At 44.0% G+C, this 25543-nt stretch overlaps 1 protein-coding gene across 2 annotated transcripts in view; it reads right to left on the bottom strand.

Annotated features, from left to right (window-relative positions):
- The window catches only part of rabep1 (rabaptin, RAB GTPase binding effector protein 1), a 133048-nt gene extending 108369 nt beyond the window's left edge, over window positions 1-24679 (bottom strand). For both annotated transcript variants that reach the window (XM_041198089.1, XM_041198090.1), the window contains exon 1: window positions 24544-24679. In XM_041198089.1, coding sequence (XP_041054023.1) covers window positions 24544-24580 — 37 coding nt within the window. In that variant the 5' untranslated portion in view covers window positions 24581-24679. The remainder of the gene's footprint in view (window positions 1-24543) is intronic.
- Between the last annotated feature and the right edge of the window lie 864 nt (window positions 24680-25543).

Genomic DNA, 25543 nt, shown 5'->3' with positions numbered 1-25543 from the left:
TCCATGTCCAAATGCAGCAAGACCTTAATGTCCAGGCTTGGAGACTGACAAGTGGTAAGTAACATTTCTGCCACACAAGTGCCAGGCAATGACCATCTCCAGCAAAAGAGAATCTAACCATCACCCTGTGACATTCAATAGCATTACCTTCGCTGAATCCCCCACTGTCAACATCCTGGGGCTCACCATTGACCAGAAACTGAACTGGACTATCCATATAAATAAAGTGGCTACAAGAGGTCAGAGGCTAGGAATTTTGCAGTGAGTAACTCACCTCCTGACTCGCCAAAGCCTGTCCACCATCTATAAGGCACAAATCAGCTGTGTGATGGAATGCTCTCCCCTTCCCTGGATGAGTGCAGCTCCCACAACACTCAAGAAGCTTGACATCATCCAGGACAAAGCAGCCTGCTTGATTGGCACTCCATCCACAAACATTCAGACCCTCCACTATCAATGCACAGTGGGAGCAGTGTGTACCATCTACATGATGCACTGCAGGAATTCACTTATTAGCACTTTCCAAACCCACGACCACTACCACCTATAAGGACAAGGGCAGCAGACACATGGGAACACCACCACCTGGAAGTTCCCTTCCAAGCCAGTCACCATCCTGACTTGGAAATATATTGCCATTCCTTCACTGTCACTGGGTCAAAATCCTGGAACTCCCTTCCTAACAAGCACTGTGGGTGTACCTACACCACATGGACTGCAGCAGTTCAAGAAGACAGCTGATCACCACCTTCTCTAGGGCAATTAGGGATAGGCAATAAATGCTAGCCTAGCCAGCGGCACTCAGGTCCCATGAATGAATGAAAAAAATGTAAGAAAAACGAGGGTGGCCAGAAGCAATATGGGTCTCTTAGGCTGATAACAGTGATATTGTCAATGAAGATAAGAAAAACGCAGACATGTTGAACAATTACTTTGTATTCGTACTTACAGTAGAGATAGAATGCTGGCCATCACATGGAAACTAATATTGAATCAGAGAAAGGGACTCTCCAAAATGAACATAAGCAAAATACGATGATGGGAAAAATAATGGCATTAAAGCGTGACAAATCCTCAGGACCAAATAGTTTCCATCATTTAAAGGAAGGTGAGAATATTGCAGCTGTCCCAACTATAATTTTCCAAAGTTCCCTCAATCTGGGAACTGCCCCATTAGACTGGAAAATTGCACACCATTCAGCTACTTAAGAAAGGTGAGAGAGGGAAACCAGAGAGTCATAAACCAGTTATAAACTAACTTTTGTAGTCAGGAATAGAAATGTTCTCCGGCTAGAGTAAACTAGCGAGGAATATAAAAACAAATTGTAGGAGCTTTTACAAGTATATAAAGAAAATGAAAACAGCTGAAGTATACATTGGCCCCTCAGAAGAGGAGACAGGAGAAATTATCATAGTGAATGAGGAAATAGCAGAGACATTGAACAAATATTTGTGTCTTCTGGTGTGACGGCAAACAAATTTCATACCAGAAACAAAGGATAACAGAGTGGCTAGAAAGGGTGAGGAAATTAAGGAAATTAGTATCAGCAGAGAATAAGTATTTGCTAAACTTGAGGGACTAAAATCTGACAGGTCCCCAGGATCTCATGACCAACACCCTGGAGTCCTAAAAGAGGTTGCTGCAGAGGTAATGGATGTACTGGCTATGATTTCCAAAAGTTCCTTAGATTCACAAACTGTCCCACTAGATTAGAAGTTAGAAATTGTTACAGCACTTTTCAAGAAAGGAGGGAGAGAAAACACTGAACTACAGGCCAGTTACCCGAACATCAGTTGCTGGGAAAATGCTGGAACCTATTATTATGGAAGTCTTAACAATGCACTTAGAAAAGCATAGTATAATTAGAACAAGTCAACATGGTTTTATTAAGGGGAAATCTGTTTCACAAATTTATTATAGTTTTTTGAGGGTGTAACTAGTAAGGCAAATAAAGGGGAACCAGTAGATTATAGTATACCTGGATTTCCAAAAGGCCTTCGATAAGGTGCCACACATAAGGTTAATAGGCAAGGTAAGGGCTCATGGAGTTAGGGGTAGTACTTTAGCATGGGTAGAGAATCGGTTAACAGATTGAAAGTAGAGAATGGGCATAAACGGGCCTTTTCAAGTTAACCGGCAGTGAATAGTGAAATGCCGCAAGGATCAGTGCTGGGCCTCAGCTATTTATTATTTATACTAATGACATAGATGAAGAGACAAAGATTAATGTATTGAAGTTTGCTGAAGATACCAAGCTGGGTGGGAAGGTAGGCTGTGGGGAAGACAAGAGGCTGCAGAGATATAGACAGGTTAAGTGAGTAGGCAATAAGTTGACAGGTGGAGTACAATGTAGAGAAGCATGAAGTTATTCATTTTGGTCGTAAGAACAGAAAAGCAGAATATTTTTTGAAAGGTGTGAAACTTGTAAGTGGTGTTCAAAGAGACTTGGGTATGTTTCTACAAGGAATACAGAAAGGTAGCATGGAGGTGCAACAAGCAATTAGGAAAGCAAATGGCACATTGGCCTTTATTGCAAGGGGATTGGAGTACAAGAATAAAGGAGTCACAGAATTGTTACAGTGTAGGAGGCCATTCGGCCAATCAAGTCTGCACTGGATCGCTGAAAGAGCATTCTTCCTAACCCACTCCCCTGCCTTATCCCCGTAACCTTGCACATTCTTTCCTTTCAGATAGCAATCCAATTCCCTTTTGAATAACTTGATCAAACCTGCCTCCACCACCCTTTCAGGAAGTTCGTTCCAGACTCCAACCACCATCTGGGTGGAAAAAATTTTCCTTACATCACTTCTACTCCTTTTTCCCATTATTTGAATCTGTGCCCTCTAGTTCTTGAGGTACTCTTGAGTGGGAACAGTTTTTCACTATTTACCCTGTCCATACCCCTCAAGATCTTGAATACCTCGAGCAAGTCTCTTCTCAGCTTTCTTTCCTCCAAGGAAAACAGTCCCAAACTCTCCAATCTACCCTCATAGTTAGTTATTTATCTTTAGAATCATTTGTGAATCTCCTCTGTACTCTCTCCAATACCTTCACATCCTTCCTCAAGTATGGCACCCAGAACTGGCTGCAGTGCTCCAGATGAGGCCTAACTAGTGTCTTATACAAGATCAACATGACCTGACTCTTGGACTCAATGCTGCTATTAATAAAGTCTAGGATACCATATGCTTTATTAACTGTTCTCTCAACATGCCCTGCCATCTTCAATGACTTATGTACATATACACCGAGGTCTCTCTGTCCCTCCACCTCTAGAGTTTCTCTCTTTATTTGATATTATTTTATATATTTTATATTCTTCCTGCCAAAATGAATCACCTCTCACTTCTCTGCACTGAACTTCACCTGCCATTTGTTTGCCCAATCCGCCAACATGTCTATGCCCTTTTGAAGTTCAAGACTATCACTATCACAGTTGACAATGCTTCCAATCTTCGTGTCATCCACAAATTCTGAAATCATGCCCTGCACACCACAATCTAGGTCATTAATATATATCAAGAGCAGCAAGGGTCCCAACACTGGCCCCTGGGGAACTCCACTACAGACCTTCCTCCAATCTGAAAAACAACCATTTATCACTATTCCATGAGGTAGAATTTTACTCAAATCTGTTGTGGGGCACTGTATCAAATGCCTTTTGAAAATTCATATACACCACATTAACAATATTGCCTTCATCAAAAAACTCCAGCAAGTTAGTTAAACATGATTTTCCCTTAATGAATCCATGCTGGCTTTTCTTAATTATCCTGCACCTGTCGAAGTGACTACTGATTTTGTCCCAAACTACAGTTTCCAGAAGTTTCCCTATCACTGAAATCAAACTGACTGGTCTGTAGTTGCCAGCATTATCCTTCAACCCCTTTTTTGAGCAAGGTTGTAACATTTGCAATTCTCCAGTCCTCCAGCACCACCCTTATGTCTAAGGAAGACTGGAAGATTACCACCAGTGCCTCTGAAATTTTCACTCTCACCTCCCTCAGTATCCTTGGATGCATCTCATCTACTCCTGGTACCTTATTAATTTTAAGTAGAGATAGTCTTTCTAATGTCACCTCCATCTCAATTGTAAATTCCTCCAGTATACCAGTTATCTCCTCTCTCTCTTCAGCCTGGGTAGCATCCTCTTCCTTTGTAAAGACAGATGCAAAGTACTTGTTTAATACCTCTGCTACTTCTCCTGCCTCCATATGCAAGTCCCTAATTGGCCCTACCTTTTCTTTTACCACCCTAATATTTACATGCTTACAGAAGACCTTGGGATTCCCTTTTATTTTAGCTGCCAGTCTCTTTTCATGCTCCCTCCTTTCTTTTCTGATTAGTTTTTTCACTTCCCCTCTGGTCCTATGTTCAGCTTGATTCTCCAGAGTATTTTCTACCTGGCATCTGTCAAATGCGTACTTCTTTCTTTTCATCTTTACCTCTATCTCTCTCGTCATCCAGGGTGTTCTAGGTTTATTTGTTCTACCTTTCCTCTTCAAGGGAATAAACTTGACATTGCCTGCAATAATACCTATTTGAAGATGGCCCATTGTTCAGTCACCCTCTTTTCAGCCAACATATGATTCCAACTCACTTGACTCAGATGCACTCTCATTCCACTGAAGATGGCTTTCCCCCAATTAATTACCCTGATCTGAATTGCTCTTTGTCCTTTTTCCATGACCTACCTAAACCTTATGATACAATGGTCACTATCCCCTAAATGCCTCTCTCACTGCTATTTGATCCACTTGGGCCAACTCATTCCTCAGAACCAGGTCCAACAGTGCCTGCCCTCTCAGATTTTTTTTAAATGGTGAAGGAGGCCATTCAGCCCATCATGTCTGCACTGGCTCTCCAAATGAGTATCATGACTTAGTGCCATTCTCCTGCTTTTTCCCTGTACCCTTGCACATTGTTTCTATTCAAATAATCATCTATTGCCCTCTTGAATGAACCTGCCTCCACCACACTTCCAGGCAGTGTGTTCCAGACTTGAACCACTCGCCATGTGAAAAAGCTTTTTCTCACATCACATTTGCTTCTTTTGCAAATAACTTTAAATCTGTGCCCTCTCGTTCTCGATCCCTTGATGAGCGTGAACAGTTTCTCCCTATCTACTCTGTCTAGCCCCTTCATGATTTTGAACATTTCTAACAAATCTCTCCTTAGCCTTCTCCTCTCCAAGGAAAGCAGTTTCAACCTCTCTAACCTATCTGCATAACTGAAGTTTTTTATCCCTGGAACATACAAACATACTAATCAGGAGCAGGAGTAGGCACCCCCCCAAGCCCAATCCGCAACCCAACAAGTTCACGGCCGATCCAAACGCAGCCCAATGGCAACCCCCCCACCACGCCCCCCTGCCAATCAAGAATCCACCTAGCTCCGCCTCAAAAATATTCAAAGACTGCGTCCACCATTTGCCAAGGAAGAGAGCTCCAAAGACCCACACCATCCCCTACCCCGAGAGACAAAACCTCTCAGCTCAATTTTAAATGAGTGACCCCCTACCATTCTTGTAAACCTCTTCTGCAATCTCTCCAAAGCGATCACATCCTTCCTATAGTGTGGTGCCCAGAGCTGTACACAATCCTCCAGCTATTGTCTGACTAGTGTCTTATATAAACTCAGCATAGGCTCCCTGCTCTTGTACTTTATGCCTAGGATACTGTATGCTTTATTAACTGCTCTCTCCACCTGTCCTGCCACCTTCAATGATCTATGCACATGTACACCCAGGTCTCTCTGCTCTTGCACACTCTTAAGAATTGTACCCCTTATTTTATATTGTCTCTCCATGTTCTTCCTACCAAAATGAGTCACCTCACACTTCTCTGCATCGAATGTCATCTGCCTCCCATCTGCCTACTCCTCCAAGTTGTCTATGTCCTTTTGAAGTTCCATACTGTCCTCCTCACAATGCTTCCAAGTTTTGTTTCATCCGCAAACTTAGAAATTGTCCCCTGCACACCAAGATCTAAATCACTAATATATGTCAGGAAAAGCAAGGGTCCCAATACTGACCCCTGGGGAACTCCACTACAAACCTTCCTCCAGCTCGAAAAATATCCATTGACCATTACCCTTTGTTTCCTATTACTCAGCCAATGTTGTACCAACAGTGCTACTGTCTCTTTTATTCCAATGAGCTATAACTTTTCTCACAGTTCTGTTGTGCGGTACTGTATTTAGTGCCTTTTGAAAGTCCATGTACACCACATCAACAACGTTACTCTCATCAACCCTCTCCGTTATCTCTTCAAAAAAATCCAGCAAATTAGTTAAACATGATTTCCCTTTTTGAAATCCATGCTGGCTCTTCCTCATCAACCCATATTTTTTCTATATGACTACTAATTCTATACTGAACAATTTTCTCTAGAAGCTTCCCCACCACTGAAATTAAATTGACTGGTCTGTTTTGCTGGGCTTATCCTTAAAACCTCTTTTGAACAAGGGCGTAATGTTTGCAATTGTCCAGTCTTCTGGCATCTCTACTGAGTCCAGGGAAGACTGAAAGGTTATGGTCAATGCCCCACAATTTCCTCTCTTACTTCCTTCAATATCCTTGGATGCATCTCATCTGGTCCCGGTGCCTTGTCAACCTTAAGTACTGACAGTTTATCCAACACTTCCTCCTTATCAATTTAGAATCCTTCTAGTGACAGAGTTCCTCCTCTGCTACTGTGGCCTCGGTAACATCTGCTTCCTTGGTAAAGACAGATGCAAAGTATTCATTTAACACCTCAGCTATGTCCCCTACCTACATGTATAAATCCCCTTTTTGGTCCCAGGCTTCCAGGTCCAAATGCTGACCAGTTACACTCAGATGAGGGTTCTCTGGCTGCAGGTTGATAGTCACACACAATTTTAGGCAAGGTAGCGCAAGGGAGCCAGCTAGGGTAACCTTCCTTCCTCAGCTGGTTCCCCAACAAGCAGGTTCACAACTTAAGTTCTTTTCCTCTAATCCTTGTGATTTCTCGCTCGTTACCAACCTTCCTTTTCAGTTTTTTTACCTCCCATTAATTGAAGTGATTGCCTTTCAAAACAAACAACCATACATTCCTCAAGTCCATAAAGGTCAGGTGATTTCTTGGAAGAGGCCTGCTCGCTGACAGTTCCAAGGTGAACTTACGACCTATGAATCAGGAGATTTTGTTGGATTGGAAACATACTGCTGTTTATCTTGAACACATTCCAGGAACAATCACCCTCTTGTGCCTTTGCACTATTCCTATCCCAGTCTACATTTGGATAATTGAAGTCCCCCATTATAATTGTTTTATAATTCTTGCATCTCTCTGTAATTTCTTTGCAAATTTGTTTCTCTACATCCCTTCCACTAGTTGGTGGCCTATATGCTACACCAATCAGTGTTATTGCATCTTTTTCATTCCTTACCTCTAGCCAGAGAGATTCCATCCTTGACCCTTCTGGAACATCCTCACTCTCCAGAACTGTAACACCATCTTTAATCAATACCACCCCCTCCAACCCTTTTCTTCCTTTCCTGTTTCTCCTAAACACCTTGTCTCCAGGAATTTTTAACACCTCGTCCTGCACTTCTTTGAGACAGGTCTCTGTTATAGCAATAATATCATAATTCCATTTGTCAACTTGTGCCTGCAGTTCACCAATCTTATTAACCACACTCCGGCATTCACGTACATGCACATTAACCCTGATTTAGGCTTTTTAAACTTTCCCCTTTGCTCTGACCCCATCTAATGACTTACAGTCGCCTACCCTATTTCTGTCAAGCTCTCCAAGTATTCTATTTACCTTGATACTACTCTCTAATACATCCTCCTTATCAGTTAATACTTCTCTACTACTCACTGCCAGTTTTTCTCCTCTCCACTCTGAATTTCCCCTCAAGCTCCCATCCCCCTGCCAATTTAGATTAAATCACCCCCCAACAGCACGAGCAAAGGTCCCTGCAAGAACATTAGTTCCAGTCCTGTTAAGGTGTAACCCATCCTTCTTGTATATGTCCCACCTGCCCCAGAACCGGTCCCAATGCCTCAGGAATCTAAAGCCCTCCCTCTTACTCCATTTCTCCAGCCATGTATCGAACTGCTGAGTCTTCCTATTCTTATGCTGACTAGCATGTGGCACTGGGAGTAATCCTGAGATTACTGCTCTAGAGGTCCTGTTTTTCAATTTCCTTCCTAATTCCCTAAAATCTACTTTCAGGACCTCATTCCTTTTCCTACCTATATCATTGGTTCCAATGTGGACCACGACCTCTGGCTGCTAGCCCTCCCCCAAAAGAATGTCCTGCAGCCACTCTGTGACCTCCTTGACCCTGGCACCAGGGAGGCAACATACAATCCTGGAGTCACGTCTACGGCCACAGAAATGCTTGCCTGTTCTCCTATGGAATCCCTACCACTATAGCATTTCTACTCTTCCTCCTCCCCTCCTGTGCAGCTGAGCCACTCATGGTGCTACGAACTTGGATCTTGCTACAATCCTTTGAAGAACCATCTCGCTCATCAGTATGCAAAATGGAAAAGCAATTAGAGAGCAAGGTAGCCTCGAGTGACTCCTGCACTACCTGCCTGTTTCTCTTAGATACTCTGGTGGTCTCCCATTCCCTCTCTGCCTGTGTAGTTCTTAGTTGCGGTGTGGCCGCTTCTCTAAGCATGCTATCCATGTAATCCTCAGCCTTGTAGATGCACCACAGTGACTCCAGCCACTGCTCGAGTTCCTCAACCTGCAGCTCAAGTTTCTGCAGCTGGTGACACTTTCTGCAGATGTAGACATCGAGGCACTTTGCGCCTGCACAACTTCCCACATCCCGCAGGATGCATATTCCACATAGCCGAGCTGCACTGATATACCTTAAACTTTATATAAAGTGTTTACTCACCTGTCACTCACCAATCGTCTCCTCTCCCTCTCGCACTCTGTATGAAGTCTCGCTGCTCTCTCCCTCTCGCGCTCTGTATGAAGTCTCGCTGCTCTCTCCCTCTCGCACTCTGTATGAAGTCTTGCTGCTCTCTCCCTCTCGCGCTCTGTATGAAGTCTCACTGTTCTCTCCCTCTCGCGCTCTGTAAGAAGTCCTATTGCTCTCTCCCTCACGTGCTATGAAGTCTCGCTGCTCTCTCCCTCTTGCACTCTGTATGAAGTCCTATTGCTCTCTCCCGCACGTGCTCTGTATGAAGTCTCGCTGCTCTCTCCCTCTCGCACTCTGTACGAAGTCTCACTGCTCTCTCCCTCTCGCACTCTGTATGAAGTCCTATTGCTCTCTCCCTCACGTGCTCTGTATGAAGTCTTACTGTTCTCTCTCTCTCGCACTCTGTATGAAGTCCTATTGCTCTCTCCCTCACGTGCTCTGTATGAAGTCTCGCTGCTCTCTCCCTCTTGCGCTCTGTATGAAGTCTTGCTGTTCTCTCCCTCTCGCATTCTGTATGAAGTCCTATTGCTCTCTCCCTCACATGCTCTGTATGAAGTCTTGCTGCTTTCTCCCTCTCGCGCTCTGTATGAAGTCTCACTGCTCTCTCCCTCACGCGCTCTGTACGAAGTCTCACTGCTCTCTCCCTCTTGCACTCTGTAAGAAGTCTTGCTGTTCTCTCCCTCTCGCGATCTGTATGAAGTCCTATTGCTCTCTCCCTCACGTGCTCTGTATGAAGTCTCGCTGCTCTCTCCCTCTTGTGCTCTGTATGAAGTCTTGCTGCTCTCTCCCTCTTGTGCTCTGTATGAAGTCTTGCTGCTCTCTCCCTCTCACGCTCTGTATGAAGTCTCACTGCTCTCCCCCTCATGCGCTCTGTACAATTGATCTAGCATATTGATCTTGCATCAATTACTGTTTGCGGAAGAGTGTTCCAAACTTCTACCATCCTTTGTGCATAGAAGCATTTCCTAGGAGATCTAATTCTAATTTTTAGATTATGTCCCCAAGTCCTAGACTGCCCTAAATGCATTGATCATTTACCTCTTACATTTCCTTCATTACAACAGTGGACTACACTTCCAAAGTATTTCATAAACTGCAAAGCACCGGATGTCCTAAGGTCATAAAAACCACTACAGAAATGCAAGTTGCTCATTACTGCTTGGGATCTTAGTATATGCAAAATGGCTACATTTCTAACACAGTCATTGCACCTCAAGCAATTCACAGTATCTGAAACACTTGGAGATGTGATAACACATAAATGCAAATCTTTCATATTAGATAAACCTGCTCAGTACTAAATTATTCGATTAACAGTGTTCGTTACCAGAGTATCCACTACATTTTTTCCTAACACATTAGCACTAGACTCCATGTTCATTTGCAAGGAATTAATTACCTCAGTGACTTCAAATTTTCCTGGCTCCCAGTTAGCTGACTATTCCTTTGCTGACAAGTTTAAAATTGTTCTCTCTCCCTTGCAGCCTTTGGCCCCCTTCACAGCCTCTTCCCCGCCCCCCTTTGTAGCTTCACTAATGAGCACCAAGTGTGGTAGAGAAGTAGCCTGTGACTGGAGAAGCAGCTCCTTACAGATTTTATCACTTCCACTTAGGGAGGTGACTTTTCTCTGATTGGTTGCTCTGTGATTGAATTTTCCTGAGCATTTTGGGAGCTTCTGGGAGCAAATTTTCCCACTGCCCCCATGTATTTTGAACACTGGTAGGTTGTTCCTGACAAAGTTGACAACTTTTTGAAGAGGCAACTAAAGTAGTGGATAGGGAAATGTCTGTTGATGTTATTTATATGGACTTCCAAAAGGCATTTGATAAAGTCCTTCATAAGGGACGACTAGCTAAAGTTAAAGCTCATGCAATTGGAGGCAAATTAATGGCCTGGTTAGGAAACTGACTGAGCAGCAGGAGACAGAAGGATAATGGGCAGGTACTCTAGTTGGCAAGGTATGACTTGTGGTGCCCCACAAGGATCTGTATTGGAGCCTCAACTATTCACCGTAGTTACTAACAACTCAATGATGGGATAGAAAGCCACATATTCATATTTAATGATAATACAAAGATAGGTGGCATTGTAAGTAGTGTAGATGGCAGTGTAAGCAGTGTAGATGGAACCATAAAATTATAAGCGATTACCTAATACATTAAATAAGTAAAACTGTAGGCAAATGTAAGCACTTTCTAAATGGTAAAATGGGAGAAACTGTGGATGTCCAAAGATACTTGAAGGTGGACTCCAGGTACACAGATCACTAAAATGTCATGAACAGATACAGAAATTAAAAAGTTTAATAAGTACATAAGAAACAGGAGCTGCAGTGAGTCATTTTGCTCTTCGAACCTGCTCTGCTGTACAAGATCATGGCTGATCTCCCACCTCAACTCCAGCTTTCTGCACTATTTCCATGAGAATATTATAGGATCCTAAAGGGTTGAATTGGTCCTCAGACAGCGAGCCTGGACTCGATGGGCCAAATAGCTTCTTTCTGTGCCATATATGACTCTATGTTTCAATTAGTTTACCTCATTCTTCTAAACTTCAGGCAATAGAGGCCTAATCTACTGAATCTGTCCTCATAGGACAATCCACCCATCCCAGGAACCAGGCTAGTGAACCATCATTGCACCCACTCTGGGGCAAGTATGTCCTTCCTAGGGTAAGGAACCCAAAACTACACACATTACTCCAGGTGCTGCCTCAGCAATGTCCTGTATAATTGTAGTAAGACTTCTTTACTCTTAAACGCCACTCCCTTTGTAACAAATCCTAACTTATAATTCCCCTTCCGAATTGCTTGTTGTACCCGCATGTTAACTTTGTGATTTATGTACAAGGTTCCCCAGATCCCTCTGAATGCAAACATTTTCCTCTGACCATTCAAAAAATTATTCTTTTTATCTTTTTCCTATCAAAGTGGCTACCTTTGCACTTTGCCACATTGTATTCAATATGTCATGTTTATGACCATTCACCCAACCTGTCCTATGTTCATCTGCAGCTTCTTTGTGTCCTTCTCACCGCTTACTTTCCCACCTAAAGTCAGCCTTGGATATGTTACATTCAGTCCTTCATCTATGTCAGTAATATAAATTACAAGCAGCTGAGGCCCTGGTGCTAACCTCTGCAGTAACCAGCTAGTAACAACCAGCCAACCCAGAATATCCTGTTTATTCCTACTCTCTGCTTTCTGTCCATTAACCAATTCTCAATCCATACTAATATATTACCCGCGATTCCATGAGTCCTAATTTTGTGCAATAACCTCTAATTGACTGCTGGCCTTTATATCAAGAGAACTATGATGCAAGGGATAGAAGCTATGCTACAGCTATATAAAATCCTGGTTGGAACCTATCTGAGTGTTGTGAGCATTTCTGGGCACACCACTTAGGAAGGGTACATGGGTCTTGATTTGCCAGAATGATACCTGGGTTCCAAGGGTTAAATTACAAGAAGAGTTTACACAAATGAGGGTGGTAGTCCTTGGAGCTTAGAAGGTTTAAGGAGTGAGGGGTGGCATAGTGGTATTTTCACTGACTAGGAGACCCAGGGTAATACTCTGGGGACCTGAGTTTGAATCCCACTGAATTCAATAAAAATCTAGAATTAAAAGTCTGATGATGACCATGAAACCATTGCAGATTGTTGTAAAAACACTTTAGGGAAGGAAATCTCTTACCTGGTCTGGCCTACATGTGATTCCAGACCTACAGTTGACTCTTAAAATGCCCTCCTAACAAGGGCAATTAAGGATGGCAAGAAATGCTGGCCTAGCCATCAACGCCCACATCCAATGAATGAATAAAAGAATTGATTGAAGTTTGCAAGATATGAAGAGGAACAGGTGGCAGAGAGAAACTATTCACATTATTTGGAAAGTCTAGGACTAAGGTGCATGGTCTGAAAATAAGAGCCAGATGTTTCAGGAGTAAAATTGGGAAACACATCACAGCACAAAGGGTACTGGAAGTCTTCCACAAATGTAAACTGATCGTAATATCATAATAGGAGCAGTAGGCCATTCTGCCCCTTGAGCCTGCTACACTATTCAATTAGATCATGGATCTGATTGTGGCATTAACTCTACTTTCCTGTCTCCCTTGTAGTTCAAAAATCTGTCTAACCCGATCTTGAATATATTCAATGATCAGTCTCCATGCTCTCTAGGGAAGAGAATTCCAAAGACTAATGGTCCTCAGAAGAAAAATTTCCTCCTCATCTCCATCTTAAATGGGAGACCCCTTATTTTGAAACAGTGCCCCTTAGTTCTAGACTTCCCCACGAGGAAACATCCTCATGCATCTAACCTGTCAAGCCAACTCAGAATCTTAAATGTTTCAATCAGATCACCACTCATTCTTCTAAACTGTAACCTGCTCATCCTTTCCTCATAAGACAAGCTCTTCATCGCCGGAATCAGTCATTGAACCCTCTCTGATGCTAGATCAATTGTAAGTGTTAAATCTGAGATTGATGGATTTTTATTACTAAGTGTTAAGGGAATGGAGCAAAGGTCCCATAGTTATTATGGAGTTAAATGACAGATCAGCCATGATCTCACTGAAAAGACGGAAAAAACTCAAGAGCTAAATGGCTTTGTCCTGTTCCTATGTTGCGAAAACTGTTTCTGCGGTCCTAAGACTAGGGAGGAAGAGAGGGGCTAAAGAAAGCGTTTGGAATTCACATTTGTTAAGGTTGGACGAGGAGCAGATCACAAAGATAAAAACAAAAACAAAAAACTGCGGATGCTGGAAATCCAAAACAAAAACAGAATTACCTGGAAAAACTCAGCAGGTCTGGCAGCATCGGCGGAGAAGAAAAGAGTTGCCGTTTCGAGTCCTCATGTTCTGTGGAAGGATCATGGGGACTCGAAACGTCAACTCTTCTCCGCCGATGCTGCCAGACCTGCTGAGTTTTTCCAGGTAATTCTGGTTTTGTTGAGGAGCAGATCACGTTTGGCTGTACAAGACAAGGAGAGGAATCATCAGCCAACACACTCTACCTGAGCTCAGACTGAAGGAGGGGGGGAGAATAAAAAAAATTCCAAATAAAGTAGCAAATGCAGCAATGAGTGGAGAACTGAAGAAATAAGATTTAAACCCACAAAACTCGTAGAGCCAGCAAGGGATGAAATTCCACCCTCTGGGAAGCTGATTACAAAACAATGTCGCTGGCTGAAACTAAGTCCATTTGGTTTCTTGTTTCCTGAAATCTTGTCCTGTGCCTTACTTGGGGAAGCAGAAGCAACATTTGAAGAAGTGAATGTATAATGAAATACTCATACTGAGTCAGAGAGTGAATAACTACAACCTAAAGTGAAAAAAGCAAACAATGCTCCCATACCCACAAAACCAAATCCCCTGAGTGGGTACTGAACTTTTTTTCTTTATTCTTTCAATGGGATGTAGATGTTGCTGGGAAGGCCAGTATTTGTTGTCCATTCCTAATTGCCCTTGGACTGAGTGGCTTGCTAGGCCATTTCAGATGGCAGTTGAAAGTCAACCACATTGCTATGGGTCGGGAGTGACTTGCAGGCCAGACCAGGTAAGGATGGCAGATTTCCTTCCCTAAAAGGATATTAGTGAACCAGATGGGTTTTTACAACAATTGATGATCACTGTCATGGTCACCATTATGAGACTTGCTTACAATTCTGGATTTATTAACTGAACTTAAATTCCATCTGCTGCCATGGTAGGATCTGAACCATGTCCCCAGAGCATTAGGCCAGGCCTCTGGATTACTAGTCTAGCGACTACACCATCAGTTATAACAGTGAGGTGGCTATTTTCACATCTTCAGAGAACAGTGTGGGCTACTGGAAGGATTTGCAGGCTAATTAAGTCAAATAGGCCATGATCTGAACACTCGTTCCAAGGCCACAACTATCTTTATTCCAGCCTATAACTACTCCTGTATGGCAGGAGGTTTTATGAGCTTCCAGAGCTCATTCGACAAAGGGAAATGGCCCACCCACACCCACTGGATATGAGCATCCAACTGGGTGTCTGCAGTCCTACATATCATAAGGTCAGGACAAGTTGCAGCATGGTTCAAGCCTGCAGCTTCTGATTCCCAAGGCAGGAATGCTTCCAAAGGCTCACTCCATAATACTGTGGTACAGTACATGACAATCACAAAACACATTAAAACAGTCTAATCGAGAGACACATTTAGACTGGCCTAGGTTATTGCCATACAGTGAAGTTGTTCACAACTTAGCAAAAACAAGTCTATCATTTGCAGAAAACAATTTTGTTGCAACTGTTGAATTGTCACAACGCATGAAGCTTGCCTGCAAGTTTATGCCAGTAACAGAACGTGAATAATGAGAGCAGCTGAACACATTTATAATTAAACATGCCAGGTCATCTGGGGGTTATGGTTTACCTCAGTAATGCTTCTAGGTCTAGAAGCAGGTCCCGCCCTGTCTGCCAGGGTGTGGAATGTGACCATGGGTCAGAAGGAACATTCATTTCCACCAATCTTCCACTATTTCCGGGATATGTTATGGCATTATTACTATTGCTGCAAGTCAGCAGTTTTACATTAAAAAGGAAGCCTCTGGTGAAAACAATGGCTGGTTGAAAGACGAAGTTGGATGTTTTTTTTTGGGGGGGGGGGGGTCGTTGTTGGGGGTGGGGGGGGGGAAGAAAAGGATAAGGAGGTGAGACACCAGCAGGTGCGATGCTTGTTAAACCCTGCTGCAGGATAAAGAAACACGCAAGCATTATTTGCAAGTTGTTTTGTTCCACCTTCCCAACCTTCTCTATTGATCTTTAGGTCTTTTCTAACAATTCACCAACAAAAGAGGAAAAGGCACTTCGCATCGAGACAAAAAAGTTTTTAGCTGAACTTAATATTTTAATTTGGCAACTCTCCACTAACAGAAAGATCAGTGTATACTCAGCTAATACATGATCCAGTTAATGTTCCAATCCCTAGTAATTTAAGCATTCGCCATTTAGAGAGCAAGAAGTGCGAGAATCAACTTAGATATGGCTATAACTATAAATCCATCAAGTTTTATTACATAACAAAAACAGAACTACCTGGAAAAACTCAGCAGGTCTGGCAGCATCGGCGGAGAAGAAAAGAGTTGACGTTGAGTCCTCATGACCCTTCGACAGAACTTGAGTTCGAGTCCAAGAAAGAGTTGAAATATAAGCTGGTTTAAGGTGTGTGGGGGGGGGGGTGCGGAGAGAGAGAGAGAAGTGGAGGGGGGCTGTGGTTGTAGGGACAAACAAGCAGTGATAGAAGCAGATCATCAAAAGATGTCAACAACAATAGAACAAAAGAACACATAGGTGTTAAAGTTGGTGATATTATCTAAACGAATGTGCTAATTAAGAATGGATGGTAGGGCACTCAAGGTATAGCTCTAGTGGGGGTGGGGAGAGCATAAAAGATTTTAAAATATTTAAAAATAATGGAAATAGGTGGGAAAAGAAAAATCTATATAATTTATTGGAAAAAAAAAGGAAGGGGGAAACAGAAAGGGGGTGGGGATGGGGGAGGGGGGAGCTCACGACCTAAAGTTGTTGAATTCAATATTCAGTCCGGAAGGCTGTAAAGTGCCTAGTCGGAAGATGAGGTGCTGTTCCTCCAGTTTGCGTTGGGCTTCACTGGAACAATGCAGCAAGCCAAGGACAGACATGTGGGCAAGAGAGCAGGGTGGAGTGTTAAAATGGCAAGCGACAGGGAGGTTTGGGTCATTCTTGCGGACAGACCGCAGGTGTTCTGCAAAGCGGTCGCCCAGTTTACGTTTGGTCTCTCCAACGTAGAGGAGACCACATTGGGAGCAACAAATGCAGTAGACTAAGTTGGGGGAAATGCAAATGAAATGCTGCTTCACTTGAAAGGAGTGTTTGGGCCCTTGGACGGTGAGGAGAGAGGAAGTGAAGGGGCAGGTGTTGCATCTTTTGCGTGGGCATGGGGTGGTGCCATAGGAGGGGGTTGAGGAGTAGGGGGTGATGGAGGAGTGGACCAGGGTGTCCATTACATACCATGCAATTGCCATATTACATATCATGCAATTGCCTGCGGTATTACATATGGGAGTCAAGGTTAAGTGTGATCTCCAAGTGAAACTATTAGGGAGAGGAGGAAAATTGCACCAGCAAGACCAGATGTAATTCAATCACCATTTTAAAGTTATACTTTCAATCCTTATTTTTATATTCCATATTTATAATGGGTGTTTGTCTATGTGAACTTAAGATGCTGTGATTACAGCCTAATTGCCTGCTGTGGCACTGCAGCACCTTCAATGGGAGGGTGTAGTTACTCTGTGATAAGTTTACATAAGGAATTCCCATTACAAATGCAGGCAGAGGAATTCATTTTGGAAACGTTGATAAGAAATGCACACAAGATTTTTCATGTCTTTAATAGAAACCAGACATTTGAGTCACTTAAATAATCATGGGACCATTCAGTCCATCATCTGTGCTGGCCCCTTTGAAAAACTCTCCAATCAGACCAACTACCCTGCTTTTTCTCCATCATTTTTTCTTCTTCAATATTTATCCCATTTCCTTTTGAATACTAACTGTTGAATCTGCTTCCACCACCCTCTCAGGTAGTGCACTCCAGATCATAACTCACTGCGTAAAAAAACAAATTCTCACGTCTCCCCTTCCCTCCTCTTGAAAACCATTATTTTATCTAGTTGAACTGAAAATCATAGAGCAACTTTTGTTTGTGTATCCAACACAAGAAGTAATTTCAAGATTGTATTTACCGATTGCAAACAAAACTACAGAAAGCCTGTGATTCAAAGCCAATCAAACTGCAGTCAGAGTCATAGAGGTCTACAGCACAGAAAAAGGCCCTTCGGCCCATCGAGTGCGCTGGTCAAACAAGTACCTAACTAGTCCCATTTTCCAGCACTGGGCCTATAGCCTTGCATGCCATGGCATCGCAAGTGCACATCCAAATACTTCTTAATACTTCTGCAGTCATTGTAACAAAAGAATAGGAGGCCATTCAGCCTATTCCATCATTCAGCTGGATGATGATTGATCTATATCTTGACTCCATCTATTTGCCTTGGTTCCATATCCCTTAATACTTTTCCTGTCTTACAACAATCTATCAATCTTAGTTTTGCATTTTCAATTGACCCCCAGACTCAATAGCTTTTTGAGGGAGAATGCTCTAGATTTCCACTACCCTTTGTATGAAGAAGTGTTTTTTAATCGCCACCTCTAGTTCTAATTTTAAGGTAATGCCTCCTTGTTCTGGACTCCCCCCACCAGAGAAGACAAGGTGACATCATCCACCATCCCTATCGCAAGGCAAGCAACCCTTTCTCAGTTTCCACCAATGAGTGTTCCGAATTTGCCATTGGATAGGAGGAACCACCTCTCCAGTTTACCCTCCAATGTGGACACACTGCACATTCTGTCAATTCCCAGAAAATGGCCAAGATCAATAACTGAATATCACGAAGCAAATACCCTGCCACACTGACAAAATATACTGATATGTCAGCTTGCTGGTCTTACTCTGCACTACAATTATTTGAGCTCTGACCTGTTCTATCAGCTCATTTATCCAAAAGTCATCTGAAATTTGCACAGCAACAAAACCTGTCTACAATGAGTGCCCACCATGGCTGTGGTTAGCACTCTCGTCTTGTAATCAGGAGGTTCAGTTTAATCCCATCCAAAGACTAGACTGCATAAACAAAAACAGAAAACGCCAGAAAAACTCAACTCAAGGCGGCTCTGAAGAAGAGTCATACAGACTCGAAATGTTGACTCTGTCTTTCTCTCTACAGATGCTGTTAGACCTACTGAATTTTCCAGCGTTTTCTGCTTTTGGTTCAGATTTCCAGCATCCGCAGTATTTTGCTTTTAACTAGACTGCATAACCTAGGCTGCACATTTCATTGCAGGACTGAGGGAATGTTGCACTCTTTGAGGTGCTGTCTATTTGTGAAATGCTAAACCGCCTGCCCTTTTCAGGTACATGTAAAAGATCCCTCGGCAATATTTGGAAGAAAATCATGGAATTTTCATCAGAATCTTAGCCAATAGTTATCCCTCACTAACATTACCAATAATGTTGGATAATCTGGCTATCACCTTCTTGCTTTAACAATGTTTGCAACCTTGTATCATATCAGACTCTGAAATTATTTTATATCCATATATTCGTAGCATTAACAAGACCACCTTCTCCAATAAAAACAGATTATCTGGTCATTATCACATTGTTGCTCGTGGGAGCTTGCTGTGCACAAAATTGGCTGCACCTTTGCTGTATTACATCAGTGACCACGCTTCAAAAATTAACTGTAAAGTCTTTGAGACATTTGGGTCCTGAAAACTGCAATATAAATACAAGTCTTTCTTTATTTTTACAACTGTAAAATAAGCTATTTCCAATCCTGCCTTAGCTCATCTGCTGCTGAAACTCTCATTCATGCCTTTGTTACCTCTAGACTTCACTATTTCAATGCTCTCCAGGCCGGCCTCCCATCTCCCACTATACATAAATTTCAGGTCATCCAAAAATTCCCTTAAATGAACTTGCACCATATCCCTTTCACTGATCACCCCAGTGCTTACATTGGTTTCCAATCCAGCAACATCTTGATTTAAAAATTCTCATTCTTGTTCTTGAACCCCCTTGCCTCTTCCTATCGCTGTAACTCCTCCAGCCTGACAAGCCTTCAAGATGTCTGCGATAGTCCAATTATGGCTTCTTGTACACTCCAGCTTTTAACTGCTCCACCATTGACAGTCATGCGTTTACTTGCCTAGGGCTTAGTTCTGAAATTCCCTCCATAAGCCTCCCCACTTTTCTCTCTTTCTGCAAGAAGCTCCTTAAAACCTCTCTCTTTGACCAAGCTTTTGGTCAACTGTCTGAATGTCTCCTTAAGTGGCTTGGTGTCCAATTTTGTTTGATAATGCTCCTGTGAAGCACCTTAAATGTTTTAAAGGTGCTATATAAATGCATGTTTTTTGTGCTGCTCTTTGTGACACCTCAATGTGGGAAACTAGCTGCCACATTTCCTACATTACAACAGTGTTTACATTCCAAAAGCATTTCATTGGCTGTAAAGCACTTTGGAATGTCCTGAGGTTATAAAACGTGATATATAAATACAAGTTCTATCTTTCTTATTTTGTTAAAACGATCTCTATTCAAAACTGAGCGAGGAGATCACCCTTTCCTAAATCTATATTGCTGATGGGCCTGGGAGAGGGGGTGTGTAAGGTATAAAATGCCAGGGTCCATGCCCCCTCTCAACTTGCAGCTTCTGCCTTTGCCTTTACCAGCAGCACCACCTCCCTTCATCTCAAGTGGCTGCCTCACACCTCAATATACTCGAAAACAAGAGTGAGGTGGACCTTACGATCGGGGACAAAGTTTCAACACTCACGATCTGATCATCCTGGAACAAGAGCCTGAGTCAGTGTGGCCAAATGTTTTGACAGTGTGTATTCTGGGTGATGTGGTCCGCCCTTGCCATGCTCTCACCATCCAGAGAAGATGCTGGCCCACTAAAGGGTTACAGAAGCTGCCCTCACATTAAGATGGTGGAGCGTGGAAGCCACGAGGTATGGTAGCTGTCGGACGGGCGGTTGGTTGGTTTGGGGGTGGGGGGGGTAATGTGATGGGAGAACAAGATACTAGATATTTTCTGCTAGCAGAAATTATAATTGGTAACAAAAATTGATTTTATCAATTATCTTTGAATTCATTCCACATTTTGAATAATTGATCTAGTTTTTTATGAAACTAATTGTATAACAGGAAGAATTGAGATCCTCAATTTAAACTAAAATAGAAAGGCATTCTCTACCAGGCTTTGATATTCATTGTACATGTACTCAGCAGTGGAGTCAGAGTGTACAACTAACTACCCCTGGTATTTGCCAAGCAATTTGCTATTAGTGGTAACTTAAATTAATTTGCTTGCTAGCATCACTTTTGACTGCATGCCACTTTTATTTACTCCATCTAAGACTCCAGGCTTTGAGAACAAGTAATTGCTTTTGATACAGAAACAATCAATGCAGGAAAACTCAGTGGGTCAGGCAACATCACTGGAGAAGACAAAAGTTGACAAACTGGGCATTTCCTCAAGCATTCCCCATTCTGAGGAAGGGTCTATACCTAAAAGGTTGTGGCAGATTTCTGCACAGATGCTGTCTGGCTTGCTGACAATGTTAAGTGTTGCAAGAGAGTTGGCAAGAAATATTAATTTTGATGACATATTGTTTTGTTTGCTGCCATGACAGCTAGAAAAGGCCTCTTATTTTCGATACACTTGATAAAATTATTTCAAAGCTTAATTCTTATTCTCAAATATTGAAAGCTAAATTTTGTTTAAAATAAAATATCCACAGTTTCAATTTGTCTCTTTATATTTTATGAATTTTCAGTCCAATTAGTTTCTTAGATACACTTATTACACATGTTATAGCACATTCACTTCTCATCATAAAAAGAGCCACACTAGCATGGTATCAGTAATAAATGGATAAAAATTGCAAATATTTGAAATACTTGGAGGCTATGATAGAGCATGACGAGCTTAAATTAAAGAAAATTGATTGGTGAATCCGAAAGGGAGAAAAAATAACATGCATGACTGGGGGACGGGGTTTTGAGGGGGGGGGCGGTGGTTAAAGGGAGTGCAGGGATAGAGAGCACAGAAACAGAAGAAGCACCAAAGCCCATGATTTCTCTCCCTGGCCAAGAATGAGGTATTCACTATCATTGGTGGGAGTGTGGGTATGAGAAGGGGCAGTGTGTCTCAACATAAGCAGCCTTTAAGGTTGTTTCATATCAGCTACATTTTTATTCTCGCTCCCTGTTAAATTGCAAGATAATCCCATCAAGGTGCTCCCAAACAAAACAGATTTTATGAATATTCGTTGCTTTAAATAATTTGTCACCTTCCGTGCTAAAAAGTAAAAAACTGGGAGGAAAACTTTCGAAAGCCAAAATTGTAATTACAATTGACAAAATCACATGGGCTGTTGAACATGGTATCATCTCAAGCAATGAAGATTAGCTACAATTAATTACCAGCTCCTGATTGTAAGTTATATCTCTCCAGCCGCATACAAACATAGAAACAAGATGCCCAGCCCAACCACTGTTATCACCTCATCCAACAACAATTTATATTTATATAGCAACTTTAAGATAATGAAACGTCCTAAGGCACTTCACAAGACCATTATAAAACAAAGTATGACACTGAGCTACACGAGGTATTAGGTCAGAATATCAAAAGTTTGGCCAATGAGGTAGGTTTAAAGAGTATCTTGAAGGAGGAAAGCAAGGTAGGAAGGCGGAGAGGTTTAGGGAGAGAATTCCAGAACTTAGGGCCTAGGCAGCTGAAGGCATGGTCACCAAAGGAGGAGTGATTAAAACCAGGAATGCTCAAGAGGCCAGAATTAGATGAGCTCAGATATTGGAGGGTTGTGGGGTTGGAGGAGGTTACAGGGATAGGGAGAGGGTGAGGTATGGGAGAAACTTGAAAATAAGCATGAAAATTTAAAAACCTACATGTTGCTTGACGGGAGCCAAATGTAGGTCAGCAATCACAGGAGTGAGAGGTAAATAGGACTTGGTGCAAGTTAGGTCCTGGGCAGAAGAGTTTTGGATGATCTCAAGTTTACACAGAGTAAAATGTGGGAGACCAGCTAGGAGTGGTTTGGATAGTCAGTAGATTTCAGTAGATGAGCTGAGACAGGGACAAACTCAGACGATTTAAGGGATTGGAAATAGGCATTGAGTGAGCGCTTGAATGTGTGGTCAGAACTGAGCCTGGGTCAATATGACACCAAGTTTAGTCTCAGACAGTTGCCAGGGAGAGGAATGGAGTCAGTAGCTAGGGAATGAAGTTTGGAGCAGGGACCGAAAACAATGGCTTCAGTCTTCACACATTGGAGGAAATTTCTGCTCATCGAGCACTACATGTCGGATAAGCAGTGTAGTAAAGGAATCGAGAGAGGTCGTGGTGAGGTACAGTTGGGTGTTGTCAGTGTACATATGGAAACTATCCGCCACAGCAGCATGAGTCCCAATCCACGCGCTCACAGTTACCTTGTCTCTCTATTTTCCCTTTCTATGGTCTATCTTAAATATTTTATATGGCCCCTGCTTTAATCAGTAACCCAACCATTTCACAAATATCATGCGTCAATGTTCAGACAAAAATGGACTACAGTCCGTTTCTATTCATTGAAAACATACAGCAGGAGCTCTGGGTTCCTAAGAACATAACACAAAGGGAGGGCAACAATTTGGAGCGCCGGTGCTGCATGCCTTAGTGTGGCAGGGCATTGGTTTATATCCTCAATTCACAACATTGTTTTAAAAATATCTGGATAATCCACCAGTTTAAATGAAGCAATATAAACAAAACAACACAGGTATTCCCTGTTTGAAAAAATTCAAATTAGCAGATTATCTAAAGGCACTTGCTCCAAATTAAGAGTTGACTGTAAAGCAAGACTGTGCAAAATAACATGAGTCACAAAGCCTGAAATGGGTTAACAGAGTCCTGTGAAGCAGCATTTTATTTTGTGCTATGAAACACATAATGTAACAATATCCATGTAACACCCAGCCACTTGGCTCTCTAGTAGATTAGAATCACATGTGAACGGCAGTCAGTTTTTATTATGTAAATACCAGTTTATGCAATCGGTACTGGGCCATCATCAATCATTCTTCCCTCCAATTTGCTTTATGTTTCACTTATCACTGACCTAAAGGATGCACAAGGACCAGGGTGATGAGAGAGCAATGGGCTTTAAATCTCAACTCCAGAGGAAAAGAAAGTGAACTCGCACCCCGGCTTGTTTACAACACACCATGAAACCAGTGCAGCCAAACATGTTGGCAGTGCCACATTGCAGGAGGTCTGTTGCCAAATTATCTGCAAAGGGAGGAAGCTAATAAATTGTGCACTTTTGGGCAAGGCTTTGCTGTTTAATAATGGCCAGGGTCAGCACAGTGCAGGATGCAGAAAAAAAAGATGCATAATGAAGAGTTAAGAGAAACCAATCTATGTGGGCACAGCAAGGGGCGAGGGCAGGCAGGGGGCGAAGGCAGGCAGGCACGGCCGGGGGGGGGGGGGGGGGGGGGGGTGGGGACGAGGTGGGGGAGCCGGGACAGTTGGGGCCAGGGTGGGTGTGGTTTGGGCGGCAGTAAGGGATTGGGGGGGGGGGAATGGTGGTGGATTGGGTGGGTGGGTGGATGGTGTGGGGGGGAGGTGGGGGGGCGGATAGTGTGGGTGAGGGGGGATGGTGGGGCGGTGTGGGTGAGGGGGGATGGTGGGGCGGCGTGGGTGGGCGGTGGGGGCAGCGATGGTGGAGGGTGGCAGTTGTGGGGGGTGGGATTGGTGCGGGGGGGAGGTTGGTGTGGGAGGTGGGGCTGGTTCTGGGGGGGGGGGGGGTGGTTGTGGACACGGTGCAAGTGCTAACTGACTGTGTGGAATGGGGTTGGTGGATATTAGGCTCTAGACAGTGTCTTGTGTCCCTCTCGCCCTCTCCCGAGGTTAATCCCGGGGCCGGAGCTGCGAGCGGGGCCTCGAATTCGCGTGGTTTCAGCGCCCAGTGTCATCTGGGTCTTTACTCACCTTCCAGGTCTTGAGGGGCTGTCGGAGACTCGGCCATGGCGAGGAGGGAGGAAGTGGACAGGCGGCTGCGCTGTCAGGGGGCGGCGGGAACTCCGTCCCGAATCCCGGAGCCGGCCCAGCGGCAGCCGGAGGCCATCTTGATAGAGCAGAGTGCGCAGGCGCGGGGACCGGGCCCGTTAGGGGGAGGGGGAGAGCATTTGGGAATGAGTGGGGAGATGGGGGGCTGGAGACGGAGGAATGGAAATGGGGAGGATGGGGGGTGGGGTGGGGTTGGGGAGGATGGGGGGGGTGGGGTGGGGTTGGGGAGGATGGGGGGGGTGGGGTTGGGGGGAGGATGGGGGGTGGGGTGTGGGGGAAGAGGTGGGGGGGAGGATGATGGGGTAGGGAGGGGAGGATGAGGGAGTGGGGATGATGGGGAGGGGGAGGGAAGGGGAGGGGAGGATGATGGGGTGGAGGGGGAGGATGAGGGGGAAGCATAAGGGGAGAGGGTGGATGAGGGGAGGATGATGGGGTGGGGAGGATGAGGGGGTGGGGAGGATGAGGGGGTAGGGAGGATGAGGGGGTAGGGAGGGGAGGATGAGGGGGTAGGGAGGGGAGGATGAGGGGGTAGGGAGGGGAGGATGAGGGGGTAGGGAGGGGAGGATGAGGGGGTAGGGAGGGGAGGATGAGTGGGGAGGGGAGGATGAGTGGGGAGGGAAGTGGAGAGGGAGGGGAGGGGGTGGGGAGGGGAGGATGAGAGGGAGGGGAGGATGAGGGAGAGCGGACCATGAGGGGGAGGATGAGAGGGAGGGGAGGATGAGGGGGAAGGGGTGTATGAGGGGGAGGGGGAGGATGAGGGATAGGGGAGGGGGAAGGATGAGGGGGAGGGGGAAGGGGGAGGGGGAAGGATGAGGGGGAGGGAGGGGAGAATGAGGGGGAAGGGGAGGTGAGAGGGAGGGGAGGATGAGGGGCAGGGGAGGATAGGGGAGGGGGAGGATGAGGATAAGGGAGGGGGAGGAGA

This window comes from Carcharodon carcharias, chromosome 10, assembly GCF_017639515.1.
Source record: "Carcharodon carcharias isolate sCarCar2 chromosome 10, sCarCar2.pri, whole genome shotgun sequence".
NCBI lineage: Eukaryota > Metazoa > Chordata > Chondrichthyes > Lamniformes > Lamnidae > Carcharodon > Carcharodon carcharias.
Note: the sequence above shows the minus strand (reverse complement) of the source record. Positions and strands in the feature narration are given on the sequence as shown.